This window comes from Aedes albopictus, chromosome 3 (assembly GCF_035046485.1).
Source record: "Aedes albopictus strain Foshan chromosome 3, AalbF5, whole genome shotgun sequence".
In the NCBI taxonomy this organism is placed as follows: domain Eukaryota; kingdom Metazoa; phylum Arthropoda; class Insecta; order Diptera; family Culicidae; genus Aedes; species Aedes albopictus.
Window position 1 is genome coordinate 24,957,247 of NC_085138.1, and position 14,963 is coordinate 24,972,209.

At 41.7% G+C, this 14,963-nt stretch overlaps 2 protein-coding genes across 2 annotated transcripts in view; one reads left to right on the top strand and one right to left on the bottom strand.

Moving 5' to 3' along the window:
- Positions 1-14,959, top strand: part of LOC109418399 (endothelin-converting enzyme homolog) — a 30,274-nt gene extending 15,315 nt beyond the window's left edge. The window contains exons 2-12 of the mRNA XM_062860416.1: positions 5,048-5,170; positions 5,249-5,306; positions 5,369-6,019; positions 6,084-6,357; positions 6,417-7,001; positions 7,061-7,220; positions 7,280-7,328; positions 7,392-7,590; positions 7,658-7,822; positions 7,882-9,256; positions 14,826-14,959. Of these exons, the coding sequence (XP_062716400.1) occupies positions 5,140-5,170; positions 5,249-5,306; positions 5,369-6,019; positions 6,084-6,357; positions 6,417-7,001; positions 7,061-7,220; positions 7,280-7,328; positions 7,392-7,590; positions 7,658-7,822; positions 7,882-8,055 (2,346 nt within the window). The 5' untranslated portion in view covers positions 5,048-5,139 and the 3' untranslated portion in view covers positions 8,056-9,256; positions 14,826-14,959. The remainder of the gene's footprint in view (positions 1-5,047; positions 5,171-5,248; positions 5,307-5,368; positions 6,020-6,083; positions 6,358-6,416; positions 7,002-7,060; positions 7,221-7,279; positions 7,329-7,391; positions 7,591-7,657; positions 7,823-7,881; positions 9,257-14,825) is intronic.
- Positions 1-14,963, bottom strand: part of LOC109418392 (UDP-glucosyltransferase 2) — a 740,033-nt gene that overhangs the window by 641,047 nt on the left and 84,023 nt on the right. The gene's annotated exons all lie outside the window — the stretch shown is intronic.

Below are 14,963 nucleotides of genomic sequence, written 5' to 3' on the forward strand. Positions count from 1 at the left end.
TTGAAGATCTATCATCAAACAGTTTCGACTTTGGGTTAGTAATAATTGATTAATCATGAGTTGAATAGTACGCAGCAAATTCAGCTTCCGTTTTGTCTGCAACAAAAAATTTCGAGATCATGTCATTATCTGTTACCAGTAGGGATAAAGAGTAATGGTCTCACCTTCTTTGTTGCTTGTTTTGTGCCTCTTTTGTCTGACAATTCTCTTCACTGGATGGTTGTAAAGAACACAATAAAATTATTTATACGACGAGAAAGGCACTATCACCACAAGGTGGATTAATTTGGTTTTTTTTTATTTTCTAAGCATATTCGAACGATCATGATTATTTGTTACCTCGAAATACATCCTTTGACATTACATTACATTACACAATAACATCCTCGAGTTGAACTGATAATAGTTTTTTTATGTAACGAGTTGCAAAAAGTTGATTTTTTCAGCACGAGTCGTACATTTATCCAACGAGGCTTGCAATGATTTTTTCATAATGCAACCCATTTGAGTTGCATAATGTTCATAATGCAACTCAAATGAGTTGCATTATGAACATTATACAACTATTTTTCATTATGCAACTCATTTCAGTTGCATAATGACCCAGTTCGGAAAAATCGGCCATTATGATACCAAAATGAGTTATATAAAATGTTAATTATGATACTGAATTGCCTAAAATATTTTTAGTCGTTTGTAGACTACCACAGTGAAATGTCATTCGTTGTCGATAGGAGCGCCATCTCATATGGAATAGCGAAAATCAAAATTTGCTTTATAGTAATCTTAAAATGGTAACTGCTCGACAAATTTAACATATAGGGGCTGTGATGAAGAGAATGCCTTCTGCTGCTGCTGCCATATTGCAATTGTAAATTTTCTTCAGCACTTTGATTTTTACAATTGAAAATTTAACAAAATAGTACATACCTTGAATATTAGATGATGATTTTTGCATGCTTCAACATAAACTCATTCGGGAAAAAGCGCTTTATTGCGAAATGACTGAGAAATAAACCACTGCACTTTTTAATGAAAACTGTTTATTCGTCAATATCACACTTCTTGAGAGGCGCGTTTATTTTTCACGCCCATTTTTATAACTTTCACCGGAAATCTGCTTTTGCACATACAGGGGATAGACAAAATGATCGGGACAGGCAAAATTTTCACTTTTCAAAAAATGTTCAACTAGCTGTAACTTTTCGTAAAGTGCATCAAATATTCTCAAATTTTTACTGTAAGTTCATCAACCAGTTGTGTATCAGTGGTCCAAATTTGGGAAAGATCGGGCCATTCTCCACGAAGTTATAACAATTCTTGGAAAAGGTAAAATTATCTGGTAGCCAAATTTGAGCTGTTATATCTCTGGATTCAATGAACCGAATGCAATGAAATTTTGACCATTTATGATTTATATAATGAGCTATGAAACACCGTTGACTTAACTTGAAATTCTTTACACGGAAGAAAATTAGAACGATTAGATTATTTTTCTAATAAAACACCAAATTATCAAAAATTTCAACATCGTTTCAAAATCCAAGATGCTAATTATAGTTCATTTAATTTCCCTCTAATTGACTTACATATAAACGTGTTTTGAAGGAAAGTAACAACATAGCTGCCAACAATTTGAAAAAGTAATGGAATACATATTGAAAATAGAACAATTTGCTAAAAAATCGTGAAAAAATAAAATCGCTATATTTTTTTCTCTTGTTGAAAATTTCAAGTTTAGTCAAAAGTTTTCTAGAGTTCATTATATAAGTCTTGTATGGTCAAAATTTCATTGCAATCGGTATATTAAATCTGGATATATAATAGCTCAAAGTTGACTATCAGATAATTTCACCTTTTTCAAGAATCTTCATAACTTCGTGGAAAATGGCCCGATCTTTCCCAAATTTTGACCACTGATATACCACTAGTTGATGAACTTACAGTAAAAATTTGAGAATATTTGATGCACTTTACGAAAAGTTACAGCTAGTTGAACTTTTTTTGAAAAGTGAATATTTTGCCTGTCCCGATCATTTTGTCTATCCCCTGTACCTCAATGTATTAGGTATCGCTACAAAGTCACACGTTTAATTAGATTTTCACTGGTAATTTTTTATAAGAAGCCACTCCATGCTGCTACTAATGTAAACATTGTTTATTTTTATTTTTTCCACTGATGAAAAATGAACTCCGGCTATCAAACTTTTCAAGCACGAATGAACAACATGCTAGTTTTATTGTCGATTTATTGTCACTCTCAATCTTGCTTGGAAAGCCACTATAAAGGTGGTCCACTTGGTCGAAAGGCGATCTTATAGCGGTTGTCAGAAGGTTGTGATGGAATGGTTGGCTTTATTAGCAGTTTTATAAAATTGATCGGGAGAACCACTAGTAGAACATGTTACTTGGGATTGTCCATATCTGTAACGGAACCAAAAAGAAAGGACTTTATCGGTAGACAACGACAAGAAGAGGACAAACGGAAGGGGGGGGGGGGGGCGACGACAGACAGGGGCGAACAACAAAACCAAAAGGCGGACAACGAAAACAAGGAACGTACTACATCAAACTCTGACATCGACTCGTTTCAAAAACTGGTAAATCAGGTTCATGTATTCCAAATCAAGTCCTGCCAACACTTCTCTAACGGGTTTCTGTTGTTTTCCTCGGACCCGGAGAATTTCATGCAGCTCAGATCTGACCTCACGATACTCATTGCATCCCCACACGACATGTTCGATATCCTGGTAAGCCACGCCACAGACACAGAGATTGCTTTCCGAGAGCCCAATACGGAAGGTATGTGTGGCCCAGCTGCTTGCAATTGATGCAATTCATTACCTTCGGTACATACAGCCTCACAGGAAGCCGAAGTTTGCCAATCGCCAGCAGATCTGGTAATGCAGATCCGGAGAAGGTCACACAAAATTCATCAGATGGTGTGTAAACCTTCTTCTCTCCCTCCTGGGAGACCGAATGCAGTTGCCGGCAATCCAGTATCTGGACAGGAGGTAGAGAAGGGTTATGGAAACGACCACAGCCTTGCATGATCGTTTCGCAGGTCAAAGATTCGTCGGCGACCTTCCCCGAAATCTCGATCTGGGCGCTTGGAAGGTAAACGTGGTACTCAAGCGTAAAAAGTTCACAGACCACAATCTCATTAGCCTGTTTTCGGTCGCCTACTGTCACCCGCAGCTTAGCTGTACCGGCCATGTCAATGGAGACAACGGCAGAATACCGCTTAGTCAGATCCTTGCTGATTTGAACCTGAGAATTTGAACGGTGTCCAAACGTTTGCCTTTGGGTCGGAAGAAAACAACAAACGGCCCGCCAAAGTCGGGAGGGTAGGCCATGAGGCGGGGCGACGTTGAAGGTGTATTATTGGCGTCCATTGCAGAAACGCCAGATTGAGAGGTGCCAAAGGAGTTCACATTGTTAACAATTTGTTGGCTCGATGCATCCGACGCCAACAGCAAGGCTTCATTGAGAGGATAAGACGTACCCCCGCCATCATCATCATCATCCAGGACTGTGTCTATTTTCTTATTATCCGTTCGTTCATCAGGTTACACCAGATTCATTTTTTTTTTCACGGGTCTTGTTTTTGCTATAACTCAGTCAACTTTTAACCGAATCTCATGAAAATTTGTACACAGATAGTACTAATCGTGCCTACTTAGTAACATGTGTACAAAATTTCAGAAGAATCGGTTGAAAATTGACTGAGTTATAGCAAAAACCAGACCCGTGCCTAAAAATGATTCGGGTGTACTGAAAAAAAAGCGATTCGATGTACCGGGTTTGGGTCATTTTTACATTTGACCACTTCCGGAGGGACACCCGGAACCGATTCCGGGACACTACTAGTTTTCCCAAATATGATCTGAGATTTTTAACCTGTTTTATCAGGTTTTGGAAAAATCTGTGATCTAGGCTGTGATTTGATGTGTCGCATGGCTTTGGGACAGAAGGTCGAAGGACAAAAGGTCGAATGAACAAAAATTTTAGTAGACCAATTTACCATCTGGTACGTCTCGCTTATAAGACAAAGTTTTTGAGAAGTCTTTGTTGTCGCTCATTAAGTGAAACATTGTAGTACTGTTATAGAAATCATATGCATTCCAGCCACTAACATTTCTACAGGAAATGTTTCATTCGTTCCGTCGATTCCATTTCACGTACCCGATGGTGCTCTCGGCTGTGTCGTTGATGGCTGCTTTCACTGTACTCCAGCAGTCCTCTAGAGGGGCCTCATCGATCTCGCCCTCGTCTGGCAACCCGGCCTCGAGATTCTGCGCGTATGCTGAGGCGACATCCGGTTGCTTCAGTCGCTCTAGGTTGTACCGTGGCGGTCGCCGGTATCGTACATTGTTGATGACGGAGAGTTTTGGGCGCAGTTTGACCATCACCAGATAGTGGTCGGAGTCGATGTTGGCGCCACGATAGGTCCTGACGTCGATAATGTCCGTCAATCAGAACGTGGTCGATTTCAGATTCCATCTGCTGTGGTGATCTCCAGGTGTAACGATAAGGGAGGCTGTGTTGGAAAACGGTGCTACGTATGGCCATATTTTTGGAGGCGGTGAAATCAATGAGTCGTAGGCCGTTTTCGTTCGTCTGCTGGTGGGCGCTGAACTTACCAATCGTCGGTCTGAATTCCTCCTCCTGGCCTACCTGAGCGTTCAAATCTCCTAATAGCTAATTGATGCTATGTTTTGAAACACATAATGGCGTTCAAAATTGGGTATTTCCAAAAAAGTCTTGAAGTCTGGAAGCGGATTTCGAAACACATGATTCCAGTATACTATTCCAAACTTCTTATCTCACATTTTTGCTGCAGACTAACCCTTTATAGTTCATATCGAAATCCTGGATGACCTTCTAGGGTTCTCGGGACTCAAGTATTTTCTGCACTTCAAAAATAATCTATACCCAAATATATAGAAATAATAAGAGATTTTCTAACACGAGAAATATTTAGACCTACCTCATGCTGAACATGGTAATATTCTAATCCATCTAACAAAATAACCTGTACTCAAAGAATAAAAGACAACCATTACATATTGCTGAAGGATAGATGTCATTTGAAAACCGAGAACTCTACTGCACTTAGAAAGCTCCATTGAAATAGGAATGGCCACACAGGTTGAGGACAAGGTCATGGGTAAGATCAACTGTGAACAGCTGCAATAATCCACCTATTTACAAACCTCTACTCCATCTATTTCAACAATTTTCTCAGCTATGAACGTAGCAGCAGCCTCAAGGTTCAGAACAGCGGTAACCAATTCTAAAGATAGGTAGGCAAAACAATTCTCTTGAAAACCCTACCTACTCATTGATGAGTTACTTTCCAATCTAGCTCCTGCCACGTCTTCTGCAGACGTTTCTTCATCTGCATACTCCTCGTTGCCGTAGTCGCCCTATCGACGATCGTCTACGTCGTCTACAACTACGCCTCCAACCAGTCAAACGTCTGTCACACTAAGGAATGCCTCCGTTCGGCGGCTGCCTTCAAGCAGAACATGAACCTCCAAGTGAACCCGTGCGATGACTTCTACGCCTACGTCTGCGGAAACTGGGCCGACGATCATCCCCGTCCGGAGCAGCATAAATCCTACAGCTGGTACAACGAACGTCAGACGAAGATCTACCGAAACATACGAACCCACCTGGAAACAGAGGCCAGCCGATCGGACCCGAAGCCGGTCGCCCAGGCCAAGTCCTTATACAAGGCATGTCTGAGCGTAGCTAATCGGAAACAGTATGGGTTTACGGCAGTTCAGCGTTACTTGAAGGAGTTTGGCCTTCCGTTGACTCCGACGTTGTTGAATCGGACCAAGACTTCCGCCCGGAAGTACAAGTTCGACTGGATTAGCTCGGTGGCTAAGATCCAGAGAAAGCTGGGGTTGGACGTGATCGTGGGGTTTAATATCGTACCAGACAACCAGAACAAAAATCGAAACCGGTTGACTTTAAAGCATCAAGACTTATCTGACGAGTTGGAATTCCCGTGAGTTTTTGGGGTTGTGAATCAACAGCTGTTCGCCTAATTACTAGTATTTTACTATCGGCAGTGCCTACGAATGGTCTAAGCTGAAGGGCAAGGCTCACGCCCGTCGGCCGGTCGCTGTACGGTCCAGCTCGTGGAATACAGACGAATCGGATAATGAAAGTTCCGAGGAAGAAGACGGAGAGTATGATGACGATGACTTCGGTACAACTGAACTGGCGCAATTGTTTGAGGCGATAATCAAGGCGATTAACCCAAGCATTAATATCAGCGGAATGGATGAGAAGATGAAATTCATGACTGAACATTTTCTAGAATTTTTTCGGTTGCTTCCTGAGGTTTGTACGGGAACAATAGCATTTCTCAATAAGGTTTTGCCACTCATTTCCAATTTCAGCCCTTAGATTTAAAATACGAATCCGAGCCTGGATACTACACCGTTCAACAGCTCCAGAAGGCAACTGATCATCACATAAAGCCTAAGAAGCCGTATCCTGTGTGGCAGCGCTACCTGGATGAGCTGTTTGCCAACCAACCCGATGCGAAACCTTCCGACGACGAGCAACTGCAGATGACTCCGGAGAACGTCGAGTTCCTCGGAAAACTGATCGACGTAGTATCCGATCAGCCTCCGGTCCTCATCGAACTGTACATTTGGGGAATAGTAGCCACGTTTCTGGTGAACCACAAGTTCAACGATGCCACACTGGAGGAGGACTGCGCCGAGGTGGTTCAAAACCTGATGGGACTGGCCGTCAGCTATGCCATCGCGGACAAGAGCTTCATGGAGCGGACCAAGCCTCGCGTAGAGCAGATGTTGACCGACATTCGGAACGAGTTCGACCAAATGGTATTGGAGACAGACTGGCTAGATGGCTATACGAAGCATGCCTCGCTGGAGAAATCCAAGGCCATGAAGTCGTTGATCGGGTTCCCCGAATGGATACTGAATGTTCAGAAGCTGGAGGAACATTATGCAGGGGTATAGCAGGGTTGAAGGGCATTTGAGGTTTGACGATATAAATTGTTTACCCATTACAGCTGGAGATCAATCCAACCCGTCACTTGGAGAATTGGGTTGCCGCGTTAGAGTCCATAAACACGGGAAACCTGCGGTTGTGGAAGGTGGAGAACAATGGGATGTGGGACATGGATCCAACGGAGGTCAATGCGTACAACATCCTCGGTCGGAATGCCATCAGTGAGTTGTCGACATAACCTAAACGTTCTCAAACTCCTATGCTTTAAAATCTTCCACAGACATTCCAGTAGCCATCATCCAGTATCCGTTTTACTACCTTGGATTGGAGTAAGTATTTAGAATTGCAATTAAAACTCGGAAGTCACTTTTGAAAAACTTATTTACCGATAGTGCTCTGAATTACGGAGCCCTTGGAGGTACCCTGGGACATGAACTGACCCACGGTTTCGACAACGACGGCCGTCACTATGACAAATTCGGCAACGAAAAACGCTGGTGGTCCAATCATACCCTGCAGGAGTACGACAAACGAGCTCAGTGTCTAGAGAAGCAGTACAGCTCGTACTACGTGCCGGAGGCAAAGGCGTTTGTAGGGAGATCCTGAAACTTCTGAACGTCTAGCAGCGTATTCTAATCGTATCTAACTTATTTTACAGATCAACGGCACGCTGACGCTAGGGGAGAACATTGCCGACAACGGAGGCCTTCGGGAAGCGTTTCGGGCCTATCGGTCATACATCAAGCGAAATGGTCCTGAACCAGTGTTGCCAGGTTTTGAGAATTTCTCTCATGAACAGTTGCTGTTCATCGCGTATGGGAATGTAAGTTCTGTGTCGATGAAATTTGACGAGAAATGTCTAAACATGATTCCCTTTTCCAGCAATACTGCGAATCGATTAGTCCAGCAGAGGCCAAGCACTTGATTAAAGACGAGCACAGTCCATCCAAATATCGAGTGCTGGGAGTGCTGAGCAACATGCCTGAATTTAGCGAAGTATTCCAGTGTCCCAGTGGCAGCAAAATGAATCCGAAGCAAAAGTGTCGGGTGTGGTGAGATATTGAATACTTAAGAGTAACAGTGTAAGATGTAATCTGAGATTTGAAAAAATATAGTGTTTTCCATAAATGTTTATCATGTTATAAATGTTCATATTTATCACCTGTTCTGTTTATACATAAATTGAAAACGATGAAGTTTTATCGTTAAACTATCAACAAAGGGAAGACAGCTTTTGCTCTCGAGCAGGTCATGAGCAGATTTTGAGTAACTCTGAGCAACTCAGTTTACTCCGTACAGTGGTTGCTGTACATAGCAACCATAGTTTTCGTTTGTTTACGCAGTGAAACATAAGCGTACGCTTGCATGATACTGCATCGGTGTTTCAAGTTTTTCTAACCTTTTTGTTTTTGGTTTGTTAAAATGTAGTACAGTAGACGTTCGATAACTGCAACATGTTTACGTTTCAGTTAGCGAACAAAATTTGATAACTGAAACGTCAGATAGGCGTCAACAACCCATCAATTGACGTTAAATGAACGAAAAAATCATTCGATTGTTCATTTGGGCTAACTTGGCGCACCGTTTTGATGGATAGCGGTGCGATAACTGCAAATTTGTTGCACTTACCGGACTTGCAGTTAAAAAGCATTGCAGTTAAACCGTTTGCACCAACCGAACGTCTACTGTAATAGATAATTTGCCAAACCTGACTATCAATCGTAACATCTTGTCCGGAAATGCAGATAAACGCAATTAAAAATTTGATAAATCTACAGTTAATTGTAAAACTCAACCAGTACTTAAAAACTGTACGACAGGAATTAAATCATTCGTTTTTCACTCAATTCACCAGCACTTGAAAGTTATAAAATACTGTTGTTATTTCAGACAAACGATCCGTATTTGCTGATCCACATGCAGACCGGATTTTTCTACTTCAACTTCATGGCGAAATTTTGCCCAGAGGACGCTATCCGAGCTACGCTTTGATCTGACTAATAGCCACAAACAAAAATTTCGATATGGTGCTAAGCGGTCAAATCACATGTAAACAAACAATCTTCAAGCGAGTAATCCTTTCGACACACTGAGATATTGCTGAATGAGTGAGACCGAGTTTGCTCAGTCGATTGTAGGTCAGGCCTTGCTTAAACTGATTGAATTGCCTTGGCTAAAACTTTGTGATAAATTGTAGTGATTTGTTAGTTCTGCGTGAATTTATCGTTTGTTTACTCGTGGCTAAGATATTCATCGCGTAACCCTTTCACGATACTTTCCTTTTGTTTCCTTATTTCCACATTTTCTTTGGATTTCTGGAGAAATTATCTCAAAACTTCAAGAGAAATCGTCGCAGGAATCCTCACAGGATTTCTTGAGAAATCTTCATGGGATTTCGTGAGTTAATCTCACAGGATTTCGTAGGAAATCCTCACAGAATGTTGTGAAAAATCTCCTCAGTGTTTTGTGAGAAATCCTCCTACGAATACGTGCGAATTCCCCTCAGGAGAAACCATATAACAGAATTTCGTGAGGAATACTCACATAATTTCATGAATAATCTTCCCAGGATTTTGTGAGACATCCTATCAGGATTTTGTAAGACATCCTATCAGGATTTCATGAGCAATCCTCAGGATTTCGTGCGAAATCCTCACGGGATTTCGTGATAAATCCTCACAGGATTTCGTGAGAAATTCTCACAGGATTTCGTAAGAAATCCTCACAGGATTTCGTGAGAAATCCTCTCGTGATTTCGTGCAAAATCCTCTCGGGATTTCGTGAGAAATCCTCTCGGGATTTCGTGAGAAATCCTCTCAGGATTTCGTGAGAAATCCTCTCGGGATTTTGTGAGAATTCCTCTCGGGATTTCATGAGAAATCCTCTCGGGATTTCATGAGAAATCCTCTCGGGATTTCGTGAGAAATCCTCTCGGGATTTCGTGAGAAATCCTCTCGGGATTTCGTGAGAAATCCTCTCGGGATTTCGTGAGAAATCCTCTCGGGATTTCGTGAGAAATCCTCTCGGGATTTCGTGAGAAATCCTCTCGGGATTTCGTGAGAAATCCTCTCGGGATTTCGTGAGAAATCCTCTCGGGATTTCGTGAGAAATCCTCTCGGGATTTCGTGAGAAATCCTCTCGGGATTTCGTGAGAAATCCTCTCGGGATTTCGTGAGAAATCCTCTCGGGATTTCGTGAGAAATCCTCTCGGGATTTCGTGAGAAATCCTCTCGGGATTTCGTGAGAAATCCTCTCGGGATTTCGTGAGAAATCCTCTCGGGATTTCGTGAGAAATCCTCTCGGGATTTCGTGAGAAATCCTCTCGGGATTTCGTGAGAAATCCTCTCGGGATTTCGTGAGAAATCCTCTCGGGATTTCGTGAGAAATCCTCTCGGGATTTCGTGAGAAATCCTCTCGGGATTTCGTGAGAAATCCTCTCGGGATTTCGTGAGAAATCCTCTCGGGATTTCGTGAGAAATCCTCTCGGGATTTCGTGAGAAATCCTCTCGGGATTTCGTGAGAAATCCTCTCGGGATTTCGTGAGAAATCCTCTCGGGATTTCGTGAGAAATCCTCTCGGGATTTCGTGAGAAATCCTCTCGGGATTTCGTGAGAAATCCTCTCGGGATTTCGTGAGAAATCCTCTCAGGATTTCGTGAGAAATCCTCTCGGGATTTCGTGAGAAATCCTCTCGGGATTTCGTGAGAAATCCTCTCGGGATTTCGTGAGAAATCCTCTCGGGATATCGTGAGAAATCCTCTCGGGATTTCGTGAGAAATCCTCTCGGGATTTCGTGACAAATCCTCTCAGGATTTCGTGACAAATCCTCTCAGGATTTCGTGAGAAATACTCTCAGGATCACGTGAGAAATCCTCTCAAGATTTCTTGAGAAATCCTCACAGGATTTCGTGAGAAATTCGTGAGAAATCCTCTCATGATTTCGTGAGAAATCCTCTCATGATTTCGTGAGAAATCCTCTCATGATTTCGTGAGAAATCTTCTCAGGATTGCGTGAGAAATCCTCTCAGGATTTCGTGACAAAATCCTCTCAGGATTTCGTGAGAAATCCTCTCGGGATTTCGTGAGAAATCCTCTCAGGATTTCGTGAGAAATCCTCTCGGGATTTCGTAAGAAATTCTCTCGGGATTTCGTGAGAAATCCTCTCGGGATTTCGTGAGAAATCCTCTCGGGATTTCGTGAGAAATCCTCTCGGGATTTCGTGAGAAATCCTCTCGGGATTTCGTGAGAAATCCTCTCGGGATTTCGTGAGAAATCCTCTCGGGATTTCGTGAGAAATCCTCTCGGGATTTCGTGAGAAATCCTCTCGGGATTTCGTGAGAAATCCTCTCGGGATTTCGTGAGAAATCCTCTCGGGATTTCGTGAGAAATCCTCTCGGGATTTCGTGAGAAATCCTCTCGGGATTTCGTGAGAAATCCTCTCGGGATTTCGTGAGAAATCCTCTCGGGATTTCGTGAGAAATCCTCTCGGGATTTCGTGAGAAATCCTCTCGGGATTTCGTGAGAAATCCTCTCGGGATTTCGTGAGTAATCCTCTCGGGATTTCGTGAGAAATCCTCTCGGGATTTCGTAAGAAATCCTCTCGGGATTTCGTGACAAATCCTCTCAGGATTTTGTGACAAATCCTCTCGGGATTTCGTGAGAAATCCTCTCGGGATATCGTGATAAATCCTCTCAGGATTTCGTGACAAATCCTCTCAGGATTTTGTGACAAATCCTCTCAGGATTTCGTGAGAAATATTCTCAGGAATACGTGAGAAATCCTCTCAAGATTTCTTGAGAAATCCTCTCAGGATTTCGTGACAAATCCTCTCAGGATTTTGTGACAAATCCTCTCGGGATTTCGTGACAAATCCTCTCGGGATATCGTGATAAATCCTCTCAGGATTTCGTGACAAATCCTCTTAGGATTTTGTGACAAATCCTCTCAGGATTTCGTGAGAAATATTCTCAGGAATACGTGAGAAATCCTCTCAAGATTTCTTGAGAAATCCTCACAGGATTTCGTGAGAAATCCTCACAGGATTTCATGAGAAATCCTCACAGGATTTCGTGAGAAATTCGTGAGAAATCCTCTCATGATTTCGTGAGAAATCCTCTCATGATTTCGTGAGAAATCTTCTCAGTATTGCGTGAGAAATCCTCTCAGGATTTCGTGAGAAATCGTCTCGGGATTTCGTGAGAAATCTTCTCAGTATTGCGTGAGAAATCCTCTCAGGATTTCGTGAGAAATCCTCTCAGGATTTCGTGAGAAATCCTCTCAGGATTTCGTGAGAAATCCTCTCGGGATTTTGTGAGAAATCCTCTCAGGATTTCGTGAGAAATCCTCTCAGGATTTCGTGAGAAATCCTCTCGGGATTTCGTAAGAAATTCTCTCGGGATTTCGTGAGAAATCCTCTCGGGATTTCGTGAGAAATCCTCTCGGGATTTCGTGAGAAATCCTCTCGGGATTTCGTGAGAAATCCTCTCGGGATTTCGTGAGAAATCCTCTCGGGATTTCGTGAGAAATCCTCTCGGGATTTCGTGAGAAATCCTCTCGGGATTTCGTGAGAAATCCTCTCGGGATTTCGTGAGAAATCCTCTCGGGATTTCGTGAGAAATCCTCTCGGGATTTCGTGAGAAATCCTCTCGGGATTTCGTGAGAAATCCTCTCGGGATTTCGTGAGAAATCCTCTCGGGATTCCTCTCAGGATTTCGTGAGAAATCCTCTCAGGATTTCGTGAGAAATCCTCTCACGATTTCGTGAGAAATCCTCTCAGGATTTCGTGAGAAATCCTCTCAGGATTTCGTGAGAAATCCTCTCAGGATTTCGTGAGAAATCCTCTCAGGATTTCGTGAGAAATCCTCTCAGGATTTCGTGAGAAATCCTCTCAGGATTTCGTGAGAAATCCTCTTAGGATTTCGTGAGAAATCCTCTCTGGATTTCGTGAGAAATCCTCACAGGATTTCGTGAGAAATCCTCACAGGATTTCGTGAGAAATCCTCACAGGATTTCGTGAGAAATCCTCACAGGATTTCGTGAGAAATCCTCACAGGATTTCGTGAGAAATCCTCACAGGATTTCGTGAGAAATCCTCACAGGATTTCGTGAGAAATCCTCACAGGATTTCGTGAGAAATCCTCACAGGATTTCGTGAGAAATCCTCACAGGATTTCGTGAGAATCCTCACAGGATTTCGTGAGAAATCCTCACAGGATTTCGTGAGAAATCCTCACAGGATTTCGTGAGAAATCCTCCCAGGATTTCGTGAGAAATCCTCACAGGATTTCGTGAGAAATCCTCACAGGATAACGTGAGAAATCCTTACAAGGTTTCGTATGAAATCATCACAGGATTTCGTGGGAAAAACCTACTCACAGGATTTCTTGAGAAATCTCCAAAAAAGTTTATGAGAAATATCCACAGAATTTCGTGAGAGATATTTAAAGGATTTCGTAAGAAATTCTCACAGAATTCCAGGATTTTGACGGACATAATTTCTGAGTGATATTCTTCCATCAATTTTGAAAGTAAACTTTCTGTAAAGTTTCAGAGAAAATCATGTCTTCCGTGATTCCGGAATAAATTCTTCTGTTAGCGTTTTTGATGAAACTTTTCCGGTGCTTTGGATTTTTTTTTTAATTTTGGTGGAAATTCCTTCAGGATTTAAGAAGAAACTTTTCCAGGCTTTTCAGACAAAATCTTCTTGGGTTTTTTAATTTAGAAAAAATCAATGATTTTATATTTTTAAACACCATTTTTTAAGCCTCTATGATTTTTTTTCAGATTTTTAGAACTTTGTTTTGATACCTAAAATCAGTTTCAAAAAGATTCAAATGACCTTTTGACAGCTGGGCAACTGCTTGCTAACCCCGACGAGGGGTGATTCGACAAATCGCTCCCATAAAAACAAACTTCAAATTGATTTTTAAATAGGTTCCCGGACTCCAAAATTCATGAAAAGTTTGATTTCGGTTCAGTTTGGCGTGCAGATTCGGAATATGTAATAATCTCAACATCGCTTAGAAAGCCAATTCTGAACATTTAGAGGGAATTTTGAAGATTGTTTTCCCGTAAAATCTTTCCGAGATTTCATTATTGTCGGGCCGCCACCAAACAGGACTTCGCACAATCAAGTCGCGACGCGACCCAACTCGCGACGTTTTTTAATCATGTCAAAAGTAGTGCGCATCCTTCCCGTTGTTGTCAGTGTGAGGATCTTTCTCTGTAATGATTATTCAACAACTGTTTTCATTATTTGTATACACTTTATTACCGATACTTCAATATTACATACAATGATTCACACTCCAGACAACAATAACAACATCTCCACATATGACAGATACTCAATGTAAACATACACGCTAAACGTAATAGATTAATACAATAATTTATTATGTGCTTACCACAAGGTACCACAGTCAGCAACACAGCGCAATAGATGCGAAACAGTTGCGACACTTGTGGACCAAGAAAATGGCAATTTTTGATTGAATGTCTGTCTTGATTCCAACCGGATAGACAATATAAATCCTGAAAAAATTTTAGCGTGAACTTTTTTAATATGCCGAAATAAGCCTTTCCAGGATTTTAGAGATCATGCCTCTGAACATCCTTTTGAGATTTTCAAGGGACATTTTTGTTCAGTATAATGAAATCTCTAACTCAAAACAAATTTCAACGACGACAACGATCTTTTTACTGTGGAATACTTGTAAACCTCATTCGGAAACAAAATTCAATCACATTTTAAAATTCCCCCTTCTTTATTGCCCTGGTTGTCACCATTTTATGGCCTACATAACTTTAGTAAGTGTAAATTACAGACGTGTTTTGTGCTGTTCAATGCTTTGAAAGAAGAAAAGCATGTTCGTGTACTAACATTAAGCGTAGACACTGCTCTCAAAGGTGTTCAATGGATTATTTCTGTAGACTCTGAAACTCGAAGGCAGAATGGAAACACA